Genomic DNA, 15144 nt, shown 5'->3' with positions numbered 1-15144 from the left:
GAAGTTTGCTCTCCCAGAATTGATTCATAAGAAACCACTGATAAATGCAAATTTTGAGCTTTTGTTCGATGGACCAGCATCATGCAACCCAGAGACCGGAAAAAAAGTTGGATATTCTGTGGTAACTACAGATGCAACATTAGTAGCAGAAACCTTAACACATTTATCTGTACAGGTTGCTGAATTGATAAGAGCATATAAACATGTTAAGGATAGGTTTGCTACAACCCATACAGACTCTAGGTATGCCTTTAGAGTTATCCATTATAATGGCGATCTTGGAAAAACAGTTTCAAACAAACCCACTGTTCCTTGGACACTTGTATCTGCATTCCTGGATGCTCCTCTACCACCAAAGACATTTGCTGTCAGTATGTCAACTACTTGTTAACCCATTTCTCCAGACCAGACATCGCTGCTAAGCAGAAGCAAGACAGGATTTGAACTAGCTGTGTTCACTACCACTTGTAATCCTAAAGCTGACTTACAGGATTTGCAGAGCAGAGTAACATTAGATAAAAAGAGAAAATGGAAATCTGCAAATCTTGTCTGCCTAGGTATTTGTTGACCTTTAATGCTATATTGACTTTATGGTAAAGACCATGTACCAAACAGGGGGGGGGGGGGTGTACAGAGGTAAGCAAATACTGGTATACTATCAACATTTGCTCAAAATTTTGAGTCCAAGTTTATTTTGAATTGCTAATAATATAGTTGTGAAGGAAGTTTTATTCATCCTCACACATTACATCTGTACACCATTAGGAGAATAGAGCCTGTTTCATTCCACAAACTCCCTTCTCTAAAAACAATACCCAAGGTAAGGTTATAGATAAAAGGCCAATTAGCAGGACATTGTAGTGTCTCCTCTAATGGACTTTCCTATGTAATTCAGAGGCACCAACTCTCCATTTTATGTATTACAAGAGTGGCAAGACGTACGGACACAAGGTGATTTAGGAATGCATACTTTAGGCTTAACTTTGTAATAGGATGCTATTTTATGGGCCGATCAGAAAACTGAAGGAAAAAAAGACAACTGCATCAGCCTAAAACGCACGTCGGGCCACCAGTTTGCCAGTCCAGCCCTGAACTACGTTTGTGTCAAATTTGAAAGGATTCTCTTGAGTGGTTTGTGAGGTCACGATGACCAAGTAAAGTCCAAGTAAAAAAGCCAGATGTACTAAAAATCCCTCCGGGTATTCCCTATACTGTATATCACATTAACAAGAATATGAGGTCACCATTAACTAAACCTTTGACCACCAAAATCGAATCGGTTCATCCTTGAATCCAAGCAAACTTTTTTACTCATTTTGAAGAAATCCCGATAAGGTAGTCAGGAGATATTGCGGTCACAAGACCAAAAATGTGTTTTTTAGTGTCACAGTGAACTTGACCAAGTTTTAATCAGTGTAATTTTGAGTCAGACAAGTAAACATTGAATAAATAAATAATATAATATATAACACATTTACAAATAAACTAATTAGATTACAAATAATCAGATTAGTCCGAGGAGGAGGGGTTAAAGATGTCCTATTACTACTACTACTGCTTCCGAGTGTGACATTGACTTGCTGCAGACTTTCTCCTTACTGATATAGTTATCACCACTGAGAAAACTACAACCAAATCTCCAGAAAAAGGCAGTGTGGGTGCTTCTTTGCCTTGACAAACCAGTTGCAGAACTTTTTCCATAGTTTTTTACAGAATGCCTAATCTTACCCGTTGCAATCTACCTCCTGGGGCCATGTGAGAGAATAGAGATGTCTGTAGAGACTGGCCCGTTCACAGACTCACTGGAAGGTCCGCGACTAGATGAAAAGAAGCTGAAACTGAGGCACACACCAGGGGAAAAAAACTAAATTCTGGCATGCGAGTATAAGCTAGGCATAAAGACCTAGTCAAGGCAAAAAGAGTTTTGCATTCTCAAATTTTAAATAGTTTTTCAGACTTCAGCAGTTGACTGACTGGTAGAGATGACAAGCATGTGACTATGGATACTGTGTTAAGGTTACACAATAATATCTAAAATGTAATTACATAGAAGAGAGCAGGAGGCAACTGATTTTTGAATAGAATGTTCAACCAATTTTTATTGTGTCCCTCTGTTGAAAATTAATGAAACTTTTAAGAGTCACATAAACCTTGGACATATTGTTGATTACACTAGCCAATATTCTTCCAATGGTTATCCTTGGTTTAGTTTCTGCAATGTCGCAGCGAGGAAAGGATGAAGGGCAACAGGTTGAGTGCAGGTCGATGCTCCTGCACCCCTAGAGCCACCGCCCCCGCCATTAGGGAAGTTATCCTGGGCGCGACAGGGGGCTGAGCTGGCATCATCTGTAACAAAGAAAGGAAAATCATACAGAAAGGCGAACATGATATAAAAAAACAGCTGACTGACTTCGTTTGGATATCAAATGTTAGGATAACAAGATTTTATTAGTTGTCTGTAAATTCAGCTGACAAAATCTTTGTCTGTGGTCCCATTTATTTGAGTAACTGACAGCAATTGGAACCAGGGCAGACAAATTGCTCCTCATTCTATCAATTTGAATAGGACAACACGACTAATGCCTGAAAGTGCCTTTAGTGATGTGACCCTTTCCAAATTTCTTCCTTTCTAGCTCTGCCAAAGAGGTTAGGTTTTGAACCCCCCCAGTTTGTTACCTCCACCAAGGAGTTTGTGTTTTTGCCCGTGTCCATGTACTTGTGTAGGAAGTGGGCTTGGTTTGGCTCAGCTCTGTGTTGTGTACTTAATCCGTGTTAAACTCGCATCTATTAACCCTCAGCAGGAACATCTTCAGCTGGTGACGGTGGTGAAATTAAATGTTTGCGTCGAAATCTGTAGCACTCGACCTGCCTGCTTCGAAGACATTAGTCTATGGAGGATTTCCTTTAGGGCACCACAGGTTCCCATGTTTTCCTCAATGGAAGTCAAAGTTTAGCCAAAGATCATATTCACTCAATATCTACTCACCACTATGATGTTACAGGGGTGGATGAAGTATTTGAGTCCACAAAACACTTTCCATTTACTTTTTGGGAGTCACCTTGGTTAAGCTCAGCTCTGTGTTGTGTACTTACTGCTTAGAGAAACCACCACAGTCAACTATTGTGTTACACTCGCACCCAACAGACCTCGTCATGAGCATGACAGAGCAGCAGAAGGTTCTGCTGGTGACGGGGCTAGCATAAACATTGGGAGAGTAACTGCAGTTATCTCCAGAACTTGCTAATCTTGCCCCTTCAACGAGAGCATGTATGCACAAACATGGCTCTGGGCTGAGGATAACAGTCAACATTAATGCTAAAATCATGGTTTAAATGAGGCTGTTACGACACTTGAATGACACCACAGGAGCAGTAAAGAGGCATTTTATGTTTTTTTATGTCGTTTTATTGTTTGAAAAAGTGGTTCTAAAAGTGTTCCTGAGATGTTGCGACCAAAAATGTTTTTATGAAGTCACAGCGACCTTGACTGATGACCACCAAACTCTAATCGGTTTGTCCAATTGAATGTTTGTGCTAGATATTATGAAATTACCATTGAGCATTCCTGATATATCGCATTCGCAACAACATGAGGTCAAGTGAACTTTACCTTTGATAGTACAGGTCCGGGGGAAGATTTGAATGCGCTTTATTGAGCGGAGAATATCTCAACTGTTATAGACTAATATTACCCCACTGAACAACGTGGGATGTGTGCCAAAATCCCTATCCGGGACGTAAGTCCTGAAAATGACCACAACAGGTGACACTATTATCACACTACAGGTGAATGGGACTTTTTTCCTTTATATATAACCTCATCAATTTCTACCAGATTAATGTTCATATTAAGAGAAATACTTTTTGTATTACACTTTGTCTAAAACATAATATTAAAATATGCAAATTAGGCAATATCACATTATATGTGCGGACATAAACCCTTGAAGCTACAGATTTTCTGAGGTGATCATAATGACCATGATTATAAGGTCATAGAAGAGTGTAAGCATTCTGATTTGATATAAATAAAATGGCTAAAAAAAGTTACAACTATAACCTATTACATACAACTAGCAACATACAGGAATTGCCAGTTGTTTATTAACCTAAACTTTAAAAGCTTACATTTCCTAGCTGTTCTAAATATTGCTGTCATCACGTCATCCCCTACAACTTTTTTTTCAACAAAAGTTTACTTGGCAGCCTGCTTTTCAGGCATTCTATGTTGAGTGGCTGACCACCAATTACAAAGGCACCAAACCACTATACCTTGGTAAATCACCACAGGCATGGATTGTGTCAGCGGCGAGTCACTGAATGAGCTCTCATCATCATTCCCATTACCTTGCAACACAGGGAATAAACCTGCTGTTTAGTATTTTTCACGTTAAGTTAACGTTCCAAAGATAATAGCAAGGTTGGATATAAAATGTCTGTATATCAATTAAATGCTTGTTTTCTTTCTTTTAAAAAAGTCCCATATTTGTATACAATTGTATTTATAATCCCCCCTAACACACACACACACAGCATCCAACCTGGACATCTACAGAGACACAATTAGAAATATCAAACCAGAATTATTACACTGTTAACATTGTGATCACCTAAGAAAATCTGTAGCTTCAAGAGTTTATATGTACGCATATTTAATGAGAGATTGCCTAATATGCATATTTTATTTTTGAGACAAAGTGTAATACAAAAAGTATTTCTCTTAATGTGAAGATTATCTGGTAGAAATTGATGAGGATGTCTATAAAGGAGAAAAAAAAGTCCCATTCACCTGTAGTGCGATAATAGTGTCACCTATATTGTTCATTTTCAGGACTTTCGTCCCGGATAGAGATTTTGGCACACATCCCACGTTTTTCAGTGGGATAATATTAGTCTAAAACAGTTGAGATATTCTCCGCTAAATGAAGCGCACACAAATCTTCACCAGGACCTAGACTATGACTTTTAATCACAAAAAATCTAATCAGAATGTTTGCAACAAAGTTAAAGATATTCTCACAAGCTGTTAAAAGTTCAAATTAGGATCACTACTTCTGGTAGTGGACTTTTCAGGATGTGTAAATGACCTAGTTTCAAGCCGAATATGAATGTCTAGGCTTGCGGTCACTTAGATGATACCACACGAGCAGTTATGTTTTTTTCTTTAGTTTTATTACATCTGAAGAAGGGTTCACCTTGGCTGCAACACTGTTTACCCCAGAGTCTCCTGAAGTGTTTTGAGGACTCAAACACTTCACCCAATCCTCCATCGGCATAGTGGTGAGTATAGTGGTGTGAGATAATGAGTGAATATTCATTTTTAGGTGAACTACCCCTTTAAGATATCATGCTCAAGAAAAACCCAAGCATCCTTTTGTGAGACTACTGTGACCTTGACCTTTGGCTAACAAAATCACACCGGGTAGTCTTTGAGTGCAACTGAATGTTTGTAGCATATTTTAAGACATTCTCTCAAGGCGTTCTTGAGATATAGAATTCACAAGAATGGGACATATGGAAGGACTAGGGATGCACCGATCCGCTTTTTTCACCTCCGATACCGATATCTGAGGTTTAGTATCGGCCGATACCGATCCGATACCAATACTAATTAAACAGTCGGATTCCCCTGGTCCGCACCAGTTCTAAGTCGGCTGCAAGGCGCCAGCCGAGGCGCACCGCCGGAGGGGGCCCCCCGTGCGAATGGAGGGTTCCCCCAGCAGGCGCGGTAGCTGAGGTGATCCGCGAGAAGGGCCCGACACGCGTCCAGTATCGCAGCCGCCGACCGCCGTACCCAGTCCCCTCCGACGGCCCGCCTTCCGCACCGGCGATGGACACCACCCCGCGGCCCAAGAAAGAGAAAAGCCCCTGCACAAGCGACGCCATGAGGCTCCACCGGACAAGGACCTCCAACCCCCCCCCCACTGTGTTGATAAACTCAAAAGTGACACAGGGGAGCCGATCCTTTCGCTCGCTCCATTTTGTCGCTCCAACACTGTAGGCTCCGCACGGCGTGTTGCTTGCGTATGACGTCACTCACAGCGCATAGAATTACACTGAAATGATTAAAATGTACTGAATAAACAAAAATAGAGGACATCAGCAAACATTATTCAGGAAGCAGCTGCATCCAACAAGTTCTATGATTAGTTGGAAGAGAAAAGGGGTGTTGGGAAGGCTCTTAACTACTCACAAATCCACTGAAGTAATTTCTAAATACCAGCAGGTACATATTGTAAGTGAGCTTCTTACCTTTTCAACTTTATGACAATGAATGAGTCCATCCTGTCCCATGTAGAATGTAGAGAATGCATCATATGACCTGTAACAGATTTGGATTAAGTTACATTATCAATCACTGTAAAAAGGGGTTTCTTGTACAAACACCTGAAATCAAAACTTTGTGTGAGGTAAAACAAAGAGAAAAGCTAGTGGAATTTCAAGTTGTCTTATCAGACAGTAACAAGTTTACCTATAAAGGTGAGATTTGTCTTTGCGATAGAAGCGCAGCACAGAGTGGAAGGGCAGGCCCCTAATCCTCCAGCGGGCCTTAATGGTTCTGTCCTCCATGTGTTTGGTGAGCTTCAGCACCTCCAACTGAGCCTCAGAGTAGTAAAAAAGACACAGTAGGCGCCACAGGGAGAGGATGAACTGGTACAACACACGGCCTCTATTCCAACACACACAGCAAAAATCACAGTGACATCATGACAGTGCAAATGTGTATACAGTATTTGGTCAGCGCAGATGAGTTGCAATCAAGACAAATGTATCATCAGCCCAAATAAAACAAACAGATTCACCTGGTCTTGGTATTCATGAGGCCATTGAGGAATTCTATATCCTTTGAGTACATGGTGTAATCATGGTTCTTTATAAAGAAACTTGGAAGCTGAAAAACAAACACATAATAAATCCCTTGATGTTGAAGTTAAACAGAAATTTCAGAGTGCAGTCTCATTGTGTAGTAAGTAAAACTACAGTGCGGAGCTTGAAATCAAATTCAATCTTGATAAAGCTAATAATGATTTTTTTGTTTACAAGACTTATTTTCATTTTTTATGTTACACCATTGCCTTATGTATGCATTAACTGCCAAACATACTTAAAAATAAAAACACTAATAACTTCACATATTCTCCATATGTTTTCAGGCTAAACAGTCATGCTCAACAGAAGAAGCGAGCCCATTAACAAGTGGTGGGGAAGCAGTGAGTTTGCACACATCGAGGTACATTACTCCGCTAATGAACAGAGATTCTGGTTCTCTGCATACAGACCTATTTCTTTGTCTGTATGCTAACCTCAATATCATGCAGGATTGGTCACAAGAGTGTGATGATCCAGTTCTACTACTTCTGCCTTTCAATGCTGACCGTTGTCCAGTAGCGTTGCTATTTGCAGTTCACATAACAAGTTCAAGGTTCAGTACATGCAGAGAAACTAAGTTCACAGTTCCAAAACTGAACTAGTTCATGCTCATTTCTTAATTTTTTTATTGGAATGATTTATGTGGGGGGTCTGTATGTGTGAGCTGGCTTAGAGCAGAGACACATGATGGCCTGATACGATGATTGAAAACATTTACGTGAACATCGCTCGGAACAGATTATGCACACAGAAATAATTAAATGTGGAAATAATTTTAAGTCACAATTATTCATGTATTTCTGTATTTATTTCAACATTATTAGGGCCAGAGCACCGAACGGTGGGAGGCCCTATTGAAATTGTAAGTGGTTTTATAATTATTTCTCTTTGGGGGGCTTTTTCAGGGTGTAGACATGCTCAAAAAGTTAAGAAAGTTTGCAGGAAATTCAAGGTCTACGGATTTTTTAGTATTCTGGAGTAATTTGAATTGGGCGTGGCAAAAGGGCTCAACAGCGCCCCCTGGAACCAGCCCCTAGGTTTTCCGTTGACCGATCTTCACCAAAATCGGAACACAGGTGTATCGTGACCAGTCAAAAAAAAAGTCCAGAGGAGCATTATGAGAAAAAGCCACAGGAAGCCGGCAATTTTGCATTTAGGGGCCATTTAGGCCATTTTTACTTTGACGTACTTGTCCCAGGGCTTTCATCAGATCAACTTCATATTCAGATAAGTGTCATCACAACAAGATGACACTGATTTAAAGATTGATTTTTCGTCACACAGTGTGACCGTGGCGTCAAAGTTTGATTTAACGCCATCAAAACACGAGTCCCGACCTGATGACATCTACACAGAAATAATGACTTGAAATCACAGCGCCACCTGGTGGCTACAGGAAGTGACATGTTTTATACTTTGTTGAACTGCTCCTGGCTGCTTTACAATTTACAGCTCAGAAGAGCTCAGTCAAGTCATTGGATCATGGTCAGAATTGTGACATTTTCTCAAACCGTGTAATGACAACAGTTATGACAACATCGTGTCCTTTGGGTCATAACTCCACTCTGCATTGTCTACCAATCTTCTGTCTCCTGATCAGAGTCTAAGCCTGAACAGCTCTATGTGTCAATATTTCCTGAGTATCATAGCTCCACCTACTGATTCGCAATTAAACAGGAAGTTCTTTGTTAATCAAGTCTGCATTATCCAACCGGCTCCGAACTACTGACCTATACCACAATCCTGATCTGAACAGCTCCATATATAAATATTAGTTCAGGGTCATAGCGTGACAATTAAGTTGTGGTAACATTGTCCAATTGACACAAAATTGCCCACACTACATCGGAGCGCCTACTTGAACAGATCAATTTGTCTGTGAGTAATAATAGTGATGGCGCCACCTACTGGCAACAGGAAGTAAGCTTTGTTTTACAACTATTATTCGAGTTACATACAATTTTCACAGTGGGATTTGCTTTTTGATAGCGTGGACCGTAATGAGAAATTAGCAGGCAAGGATCGACGTCACGTGACGGACGCAGGAAGTGAGGCGTTTATCCTTGCCGCAGTGCGCAACATGCATGCAACGCGGAGTGTGCGCTTGGTCATCGATCGCTCTCTCCACCGACCGCAACAGGCTTCAACGTGCAGGTGCTCGGGCCCGCAAGTGCTACAACGTAGCCCTAGTTTAATTTATTTCCTTAAGAGTTTTTGAAAAAAAAATCTTAAAATAAAGTGCTTAATTTTTAAAATTGAATAAACAGATTTGGTTTTGGTTTGAGTTTCCCCTCTCCTTATTTTTTCTTACACATATAAACAATCTCAACCAACATTAACGACTAAACAGCTTTGTTCCCACTCCCACGTGTGCTGCCAGGATTTACTACCGTAAAGACGTAAAAAGCTGCGCAGGTTAAAATAGGACTACAATAAATGTGACAAAAGGTGTGCAGGTTAAAAGAGAAACGCTCAAAATCTAATCACAAATCTGGCTCCGTATAGAACAGCGTCTGGGTCCGTTCCTGAACACGGTCAGACTATAGGTGACCTATGCTAGATGATAGTGGGCGATATTTTCTCTTCAGCTTGATCTTCAGGTGAGTCCATGCTCTGACTGTGCGGAGCCACCTTCCATAAGACACCTGGGCGCACTGGGCAACTCAATGTATTTACATAATTGATTACGTCGACCTTTCCCCCCATCCCTACTTGATATTAATGTGAATATTGTGCATTGAATACATGAAGTATAACTGCCTTTCATTGTGTATATTTATCCTCATACATTGACCCTAGGGGTGGAACGATTAAACGATATAGTCGACAAAAATCGATGACAAAAATAGTCGACGACTAATTTAATCGTCGATGATTCGTTGGTTACGTCATAGCGCATGTTTTTCGTGCCATGCAGCTGAACTAAACGTTGATTTACTGGAGGTGCTGATGGAAGTAGCTGAGGAGTGAGCCATCTCGCTCCCTTCCTATCTCTGAAAGTCGCGCATGTGCAATAGCGACACAACATGGACCAATGGCGGTGTCCGATGCAAGACAATCGCATACCAGAAAGTAAAAAGTATGGGAGAACTTCACCCTTAACATATCCGAACAAATACTACCTGAAATACTTGAGAAGCGGACGAGCATTTGAAGTGGAGGCACGTTTAACATTGTAACGTAGACGATGCAGACTTGCCTCAGTAAGATAGCCTGTTATCTAGCTTGCTATATAAACGTATATAGCTGTGCACAGGATTCTAGAATTACAAAAATATGGTTTAAACTTTTTTAACGAGTTTAAAAGCGTAATGTTATCCTATTGCCTGACAAACGTCTTTTTTAATCACAATTATGCAGTCCGAAGAAGACAGTAGTTTTGTTTGTTGATGTTTTAATTGTTGATACTTTCCCTGTCCTTTTGTTAACATAAAAAATGGATACTTAATTTTAACTTATTTTTAGTATCAGCACTTGGCCTGTTCTTGGTTCACAGGAAAAAGGGAAACTTGAATTTAAATATTTTTCTTTATATTGCCTGTCCTTGGTTTTAAATGGACAAAAACTGGATTGTATCAATAGTACCCTAATATTCAGCAAAGTTTATCAAAAGACATTTTTGAATGAATTATCGATCTTTATTGTCTTTATTTTCAGTCATCACATGCCGCGAACAACCTAAAGGTTAATTTAAAACCTGATGTCTAAATAAGAGCAATTGAGAATTTGTGTCATTCATAATCCGATAAGTCGATTAATCGTTTCAATAATCGATAGATCAGTATAGTCGTTACTTGCAGCCCTAATTGAGCCTTTAAAGTGATCAGTAGGTGTTGCTATGACCCTCAGCTAATATTGACATATGGAGCTGTTCAGGGGTCTCATTTATAAAAGAATGCATAGGATTCATACTAAAAGTGTACGTACGTACAAAAGCCAGAAATGGCGTACGCAAAAAGATAATTCCGATTTATAAAAACGTGCCTCCAAATCCGCCCTCCACACGCCCACTTTCAACCATAAATGGTCAAGGCAAAGCACGGTGTGAATAAATATTAAATTATGCTGCTGAATAGGTTTCCACCGTGAGTCCTGACGGAGTCACGTCATCAAGCGATATGAAGAGGAAGTGAAACTTTCTGACACTGACATCGAGGTGTCTGTTAGTGAGGTGAAGAGCAACTTTATGGGACAGCAGTGATGTCACTAATAAAGAAAATACACTGATACTCTGCTGCTGCTGCTGTGGATAACACACTGTGTGAGATCAGAGATCGCTGAACCCTCTCTTCCTCCTCGTTCTTCCAGTCACATGCACACATCGAGCAGATCCCCGCTCCGGTGTCACGGCAGTATTTATTTATTTAAAGCATCGGACCGATTCCATCACATCCGTGGATCCTCCTCTGGGATATTATTTGGAAAGTTTCTTCATTTCTTACAAGTGATCTCCAGTGCGCTCTGTGCACTGGGTGCTCTGTGCGCCTGATGGCACAGTCACGTTCACTGCAGTTATTTGATGATACAAGCACAGTGTTAGAAGATATTATTAAAACCTATTAATGACTCGGCTCTGTAAATCGAATCTGAACGTTATGTGCTGTAAGTTGTTTGATATATTTTTTAATTAAAAGGTTTGTGTGGAACAGATTTGTCGCACAAGCAAAACAAAGCTGTTGGTTTTAATGTAAATGATGAATTGGATCAATAATCTGCTTCAGTTCACCACCTTCACTTCTGCATCGCCACTTTCCCGTCTCCAAAATGTTCGTACACATGGGTCAAAGTTTGCGTGGAAATAGCAAATTCTCCCGTCAAGTTTGTTTTTACAAATCCCAACGTTGTCGTGAGAAGTGGCATACGCACGTTTCAGGCCACGTTTTGTGCGTACGCAACGGTTATAAATGAGACCCGAGGCCTGGACTCTGATCATGTGACAGAATTTGGGGGCTGATTGGACAATCTACAGTAGAGTAACAACAATTTATTTTTCACGATTATCACTAGGTGGCACTATCACTACATACAGACTAAAACCTCTTCTCAGGTCTGGACTCTGATCATAGGTGAGTTATTTGGTGTCGCTTGGACAATGCACAGTGGAGTTAAAAAATAATTCCTGTTTCATGCCAAATCAGTAGGTGGTGCTATGACCCTGAGTTAATATTGACACATGGAGCTGTTAAAGCAAGGAACGTGATCATGTCACAATTTTGGGGGTGATTAGACAATGCACCATGGAGTTATGACAACTTTGTCTCCGATGATCAACCTTCGCTGCACCTCACGGTTTGAGGAACTGTCACAATTGTAACCATATTATAATAGCCTGTCAGAGTTCATTTGAGCTTTATATTGTAAAGCAGCCAGCAGTAGTGCGTCAAAGTATAAAACATCTCACTTTCTATCACCAAAAGCTGGCGCATTGATGATGAGTCAATATTGACTGATACAATATAAAAAAATCCCTCTTTTTTGACAACCATCAAACTTTGACACCACGGTCAGACCCTGTGATGTACACATTCAAAATTTGAGGTCGTTTTCATCTCATTGTTGCTGAAAAGGCCCCTAATGAATTTAAAGTTGATCTGACGAAAATTTTCTAAGAGGAGTTTGTTCAAATGTGTAAATCATCAATAATGACAGACTTCCTGTTTGGTCAGCAACCTTTTTCACAATAAGTGCAAATGTGACATTTTTTTGTTACTTAGTGTGCAATATCAAAACAGCCCGATAGGGGTCTCTCTGTTCAAGAGGTAATAATAACCACTAATAAACTGCCACTCTGAAAGGGTTATCACATTAAAACATAATCTAGGGATGTATAACAATTAAAAAATAGCACCCAGATGTTACCGATATGTGAAATTTCAGGTCTGGGCCCATGGACTATATGTAGATAGTTATTATTTCTTATTTTGTTGTGAATCATTTAAAATGTAGTAGGCTCTGTATTATTATAGCCTGACAATAAAACCGCTCTTATTTTGTTCTTTCCCTTGTTGGCTTGTTTTTTGTTTGTGTGTTGTTTTAACCTGATCCTATAGATGCCTCTTATTTAAATTGGAGTGTACCATTCAGTGTGTGTAATGGGAGTTTATCCGTCCATGACAAAAACAAAGTGGAAGTGGCAAAACATACACACACTGAATGGTACACTCCAATGGAAGTGGCAAAACATATTTTCTGATAATTGAATTAAAATGTTAATGTACTTTTCACCCATCGGTCTTTTGAATCATCTTAACCCCCACCTTTCCGATACAGTGCTCTGATTGGTTTAATTGGATTTTTGAATAATCATCTTGCTTCTGCTTTCTGGTTCAACGAGATGTCTGAGGTAAATTGAGAGGCTGAGAGAGAGAGATACTGAAAAGATCCCAAATGTGCATTATTTTCCCACGACTTTTTAATAGACAATGCTTGTGAAGATATTCAAGAGCATACACTAAGGGCATGGGGAACTGACGTGTGCGTCGTGAGCCATGTGTGGAGCGAGGTGTATGTGTGGCGTAGCTGTTTGTGTGTGTGTGTGTTAGAGACGGAGTGAGGGTGAACATGGTGAGCAGATTGTTCCTGTAACACAGCAGCCCGCCGAAGCCTGCTGTACACGTACAGTATGTGGTTCAGTTTTCTTATTAAATGCTTTTTTACCTGGCTTCTGGTTAAATTTAGAATAGAATTTAAAATTATCCTCCTCACCTTCAAGGCCCTTAAAAATTTGGCAGCATTATACCTCAAAGAGCTGAAAGTACCTTATCAACCAACTAGAGCACTGCGCTCCCAGAATTCAGGCTTACTTGTCGTCCCTAAATTCTCTAAAAGTAGAGTAGGAGCCAGAGCTTTCAGCTATCAAGCTCCCCTCCTATGGAATAGTCTCCCACTTTCAGTTCGGCAGGCAGACACCATCTGTACATTTAAGAGTAGACTTAAAACCTTCCTTTACCATAAAGCTTATAGTTAGAGCCGGTCCAGTCTTAGACCTGCTCTTAGTTATGCTGCTATAGGTCTAGAATGCCAGGGGACACATGACACACAGAGCTTCTCTTTCCAGTTTCTCCTTCCTCTTCTCAATCCTTATCACATCAAAGAAATGAATATCTCATCAATACATGTTACTGACTTCACCTCTTCCCTTTGCCTTATCACCCGCAGATCCAGGGTCACCGGCCACATCGTGGATTATGATCTGTGGATCGCGTATCAGAGATCGTAATGGTGGATCCAGTATGGTGGATTCTGTATCATGCTGGCTGATCATGATAATAATGGCAATTCTGTTTCGTGTCTTACCAATGCTGCTAAATACCCTTATCTTGATGATGTTCTCCTTTACACTTGACATCTTTTGCACGAGGGATCCCTCACATGTGGCTCTCTCTGAGGTTTCTACGTTCTTTTTACCCTGTTAAAAGGGACTTTTAGTAGTTTTACCTTACCCTTGTTGAGGGTTAAGGGCACACCTTGTTAAAGCCCTATGAGACAAATTGTGATTTGTGAATATGGGCTATACAGATAAAATTTGATTGATTCATTGATGTACAGTGAGATATATGGGGATCAATCAATCAAAGCAAATATAATGAGAATAAAATTGGGCCGAGCACAGAGCCCTGTGGAACACCATGGTTAACTTTGGTGCGCACAGATGACTCATCATTAATTTGCACGAATTGGAAGGGATCAGAAAAATAAGATTTAAACACGTTCAGGGCAGTTCCTTTCATGCTAATTAACTGTTCTAGTCTCTGTAATAAAATGTGATGGTCAATTGTGCCGAATGCTGTACTAAGATCTAACAGAACAAGGGCAGACACAAATCCCTGATCTGAAGCTATTAGAAGGTCATTAGTGACTTTAGCCAAGGCTGTCTCTGTGCTGTGATTGGCTCTAAACCCAGACTGAAAGTCTTCATATATATTATTTTCCTGGAGAAACTCAAAAAGCTGACTTTTTCTAGGATTTTAGACAGGAAGGGGAGATTAGATATTGGTCTGTAATTGGCTAAAACCTCTGGGTCTAGTGTGTTTTTTTTGAGAAGGGGTTTGATTACTGCTATTTTTTAGGACTGTGGTACATATCCTGATGATAATGACAGATTGATTGTGTTCAGTAACAAACTATCAATTTGGGGCACAATTTCTTAAGTAATTTTGTAGGAATGGGATCTAAGATACAGGTTGTTGGTTTAGAACCTGAGATTATTTTGGTGATCAGAGAGAAGCTTTCTAAATATTGGGTAGGATTCTCAGCCGTTCCTGAGATTTCTGT

At 40.2% G+C, this 15144-nt stretch overlaps 1 protein-coding gene across 3 annotated transcripts in view; it reads right to left on the bottom strand.

Moving 5' to 3' along the window:
• Window positions 1-2068: 2068 nt before the first annotated feature.
• The window catches only part of c19h6orf136 (chromosome 19 C6orf136 homolog), a 33244-nt gene continuing 20168 nt past the window's right edge, over window positions 2069-15144 (bottom strand). For all 3 annotated transcript variants that reach the window (XM_061093258.1, XM_061093260.1, XM_061093259.1), the window contains exons 4-7: window positions 6804-6892; window positions 6473-6670; window positions 6253-6322; window positions 2069-2346 (exon numbers count right to left, since the gene is read on the bottom strand). In XM_061093258.1, coding sequence (XP_060949241.1) covers window positions 2206-2346; window positions 6253-6322; window positions 6473-6670; window positions 6804-6892 — 498 coding nt within the window. In that variant the 3' untranslated portion in view covers window positions 2069-2205. The remainder of the gene's footprint in view (window positions 2347-6252; window positions 6323-6472; window positions 6671-6803; window positions 6893-15144) is intronic.

This window comes from Limanda limanda, chromosome 19 (genome assembly GCF_963576545.1).
Source record: "Limanda limanda chromosome 19, fLimLim1.1, whole genome shotgun sequence".
Taxonomy (NCBI): Eukaryota; Metazoa; Chordata; class Actinopteri; order Pleuronectiformes; family Pleuronectidae; genus Limanda; species Limanda limanda.
Note: the sequence above shows the minus strand (reverse complement) of the source record. Positions and strands in the feature narration are given on the sequence as shown.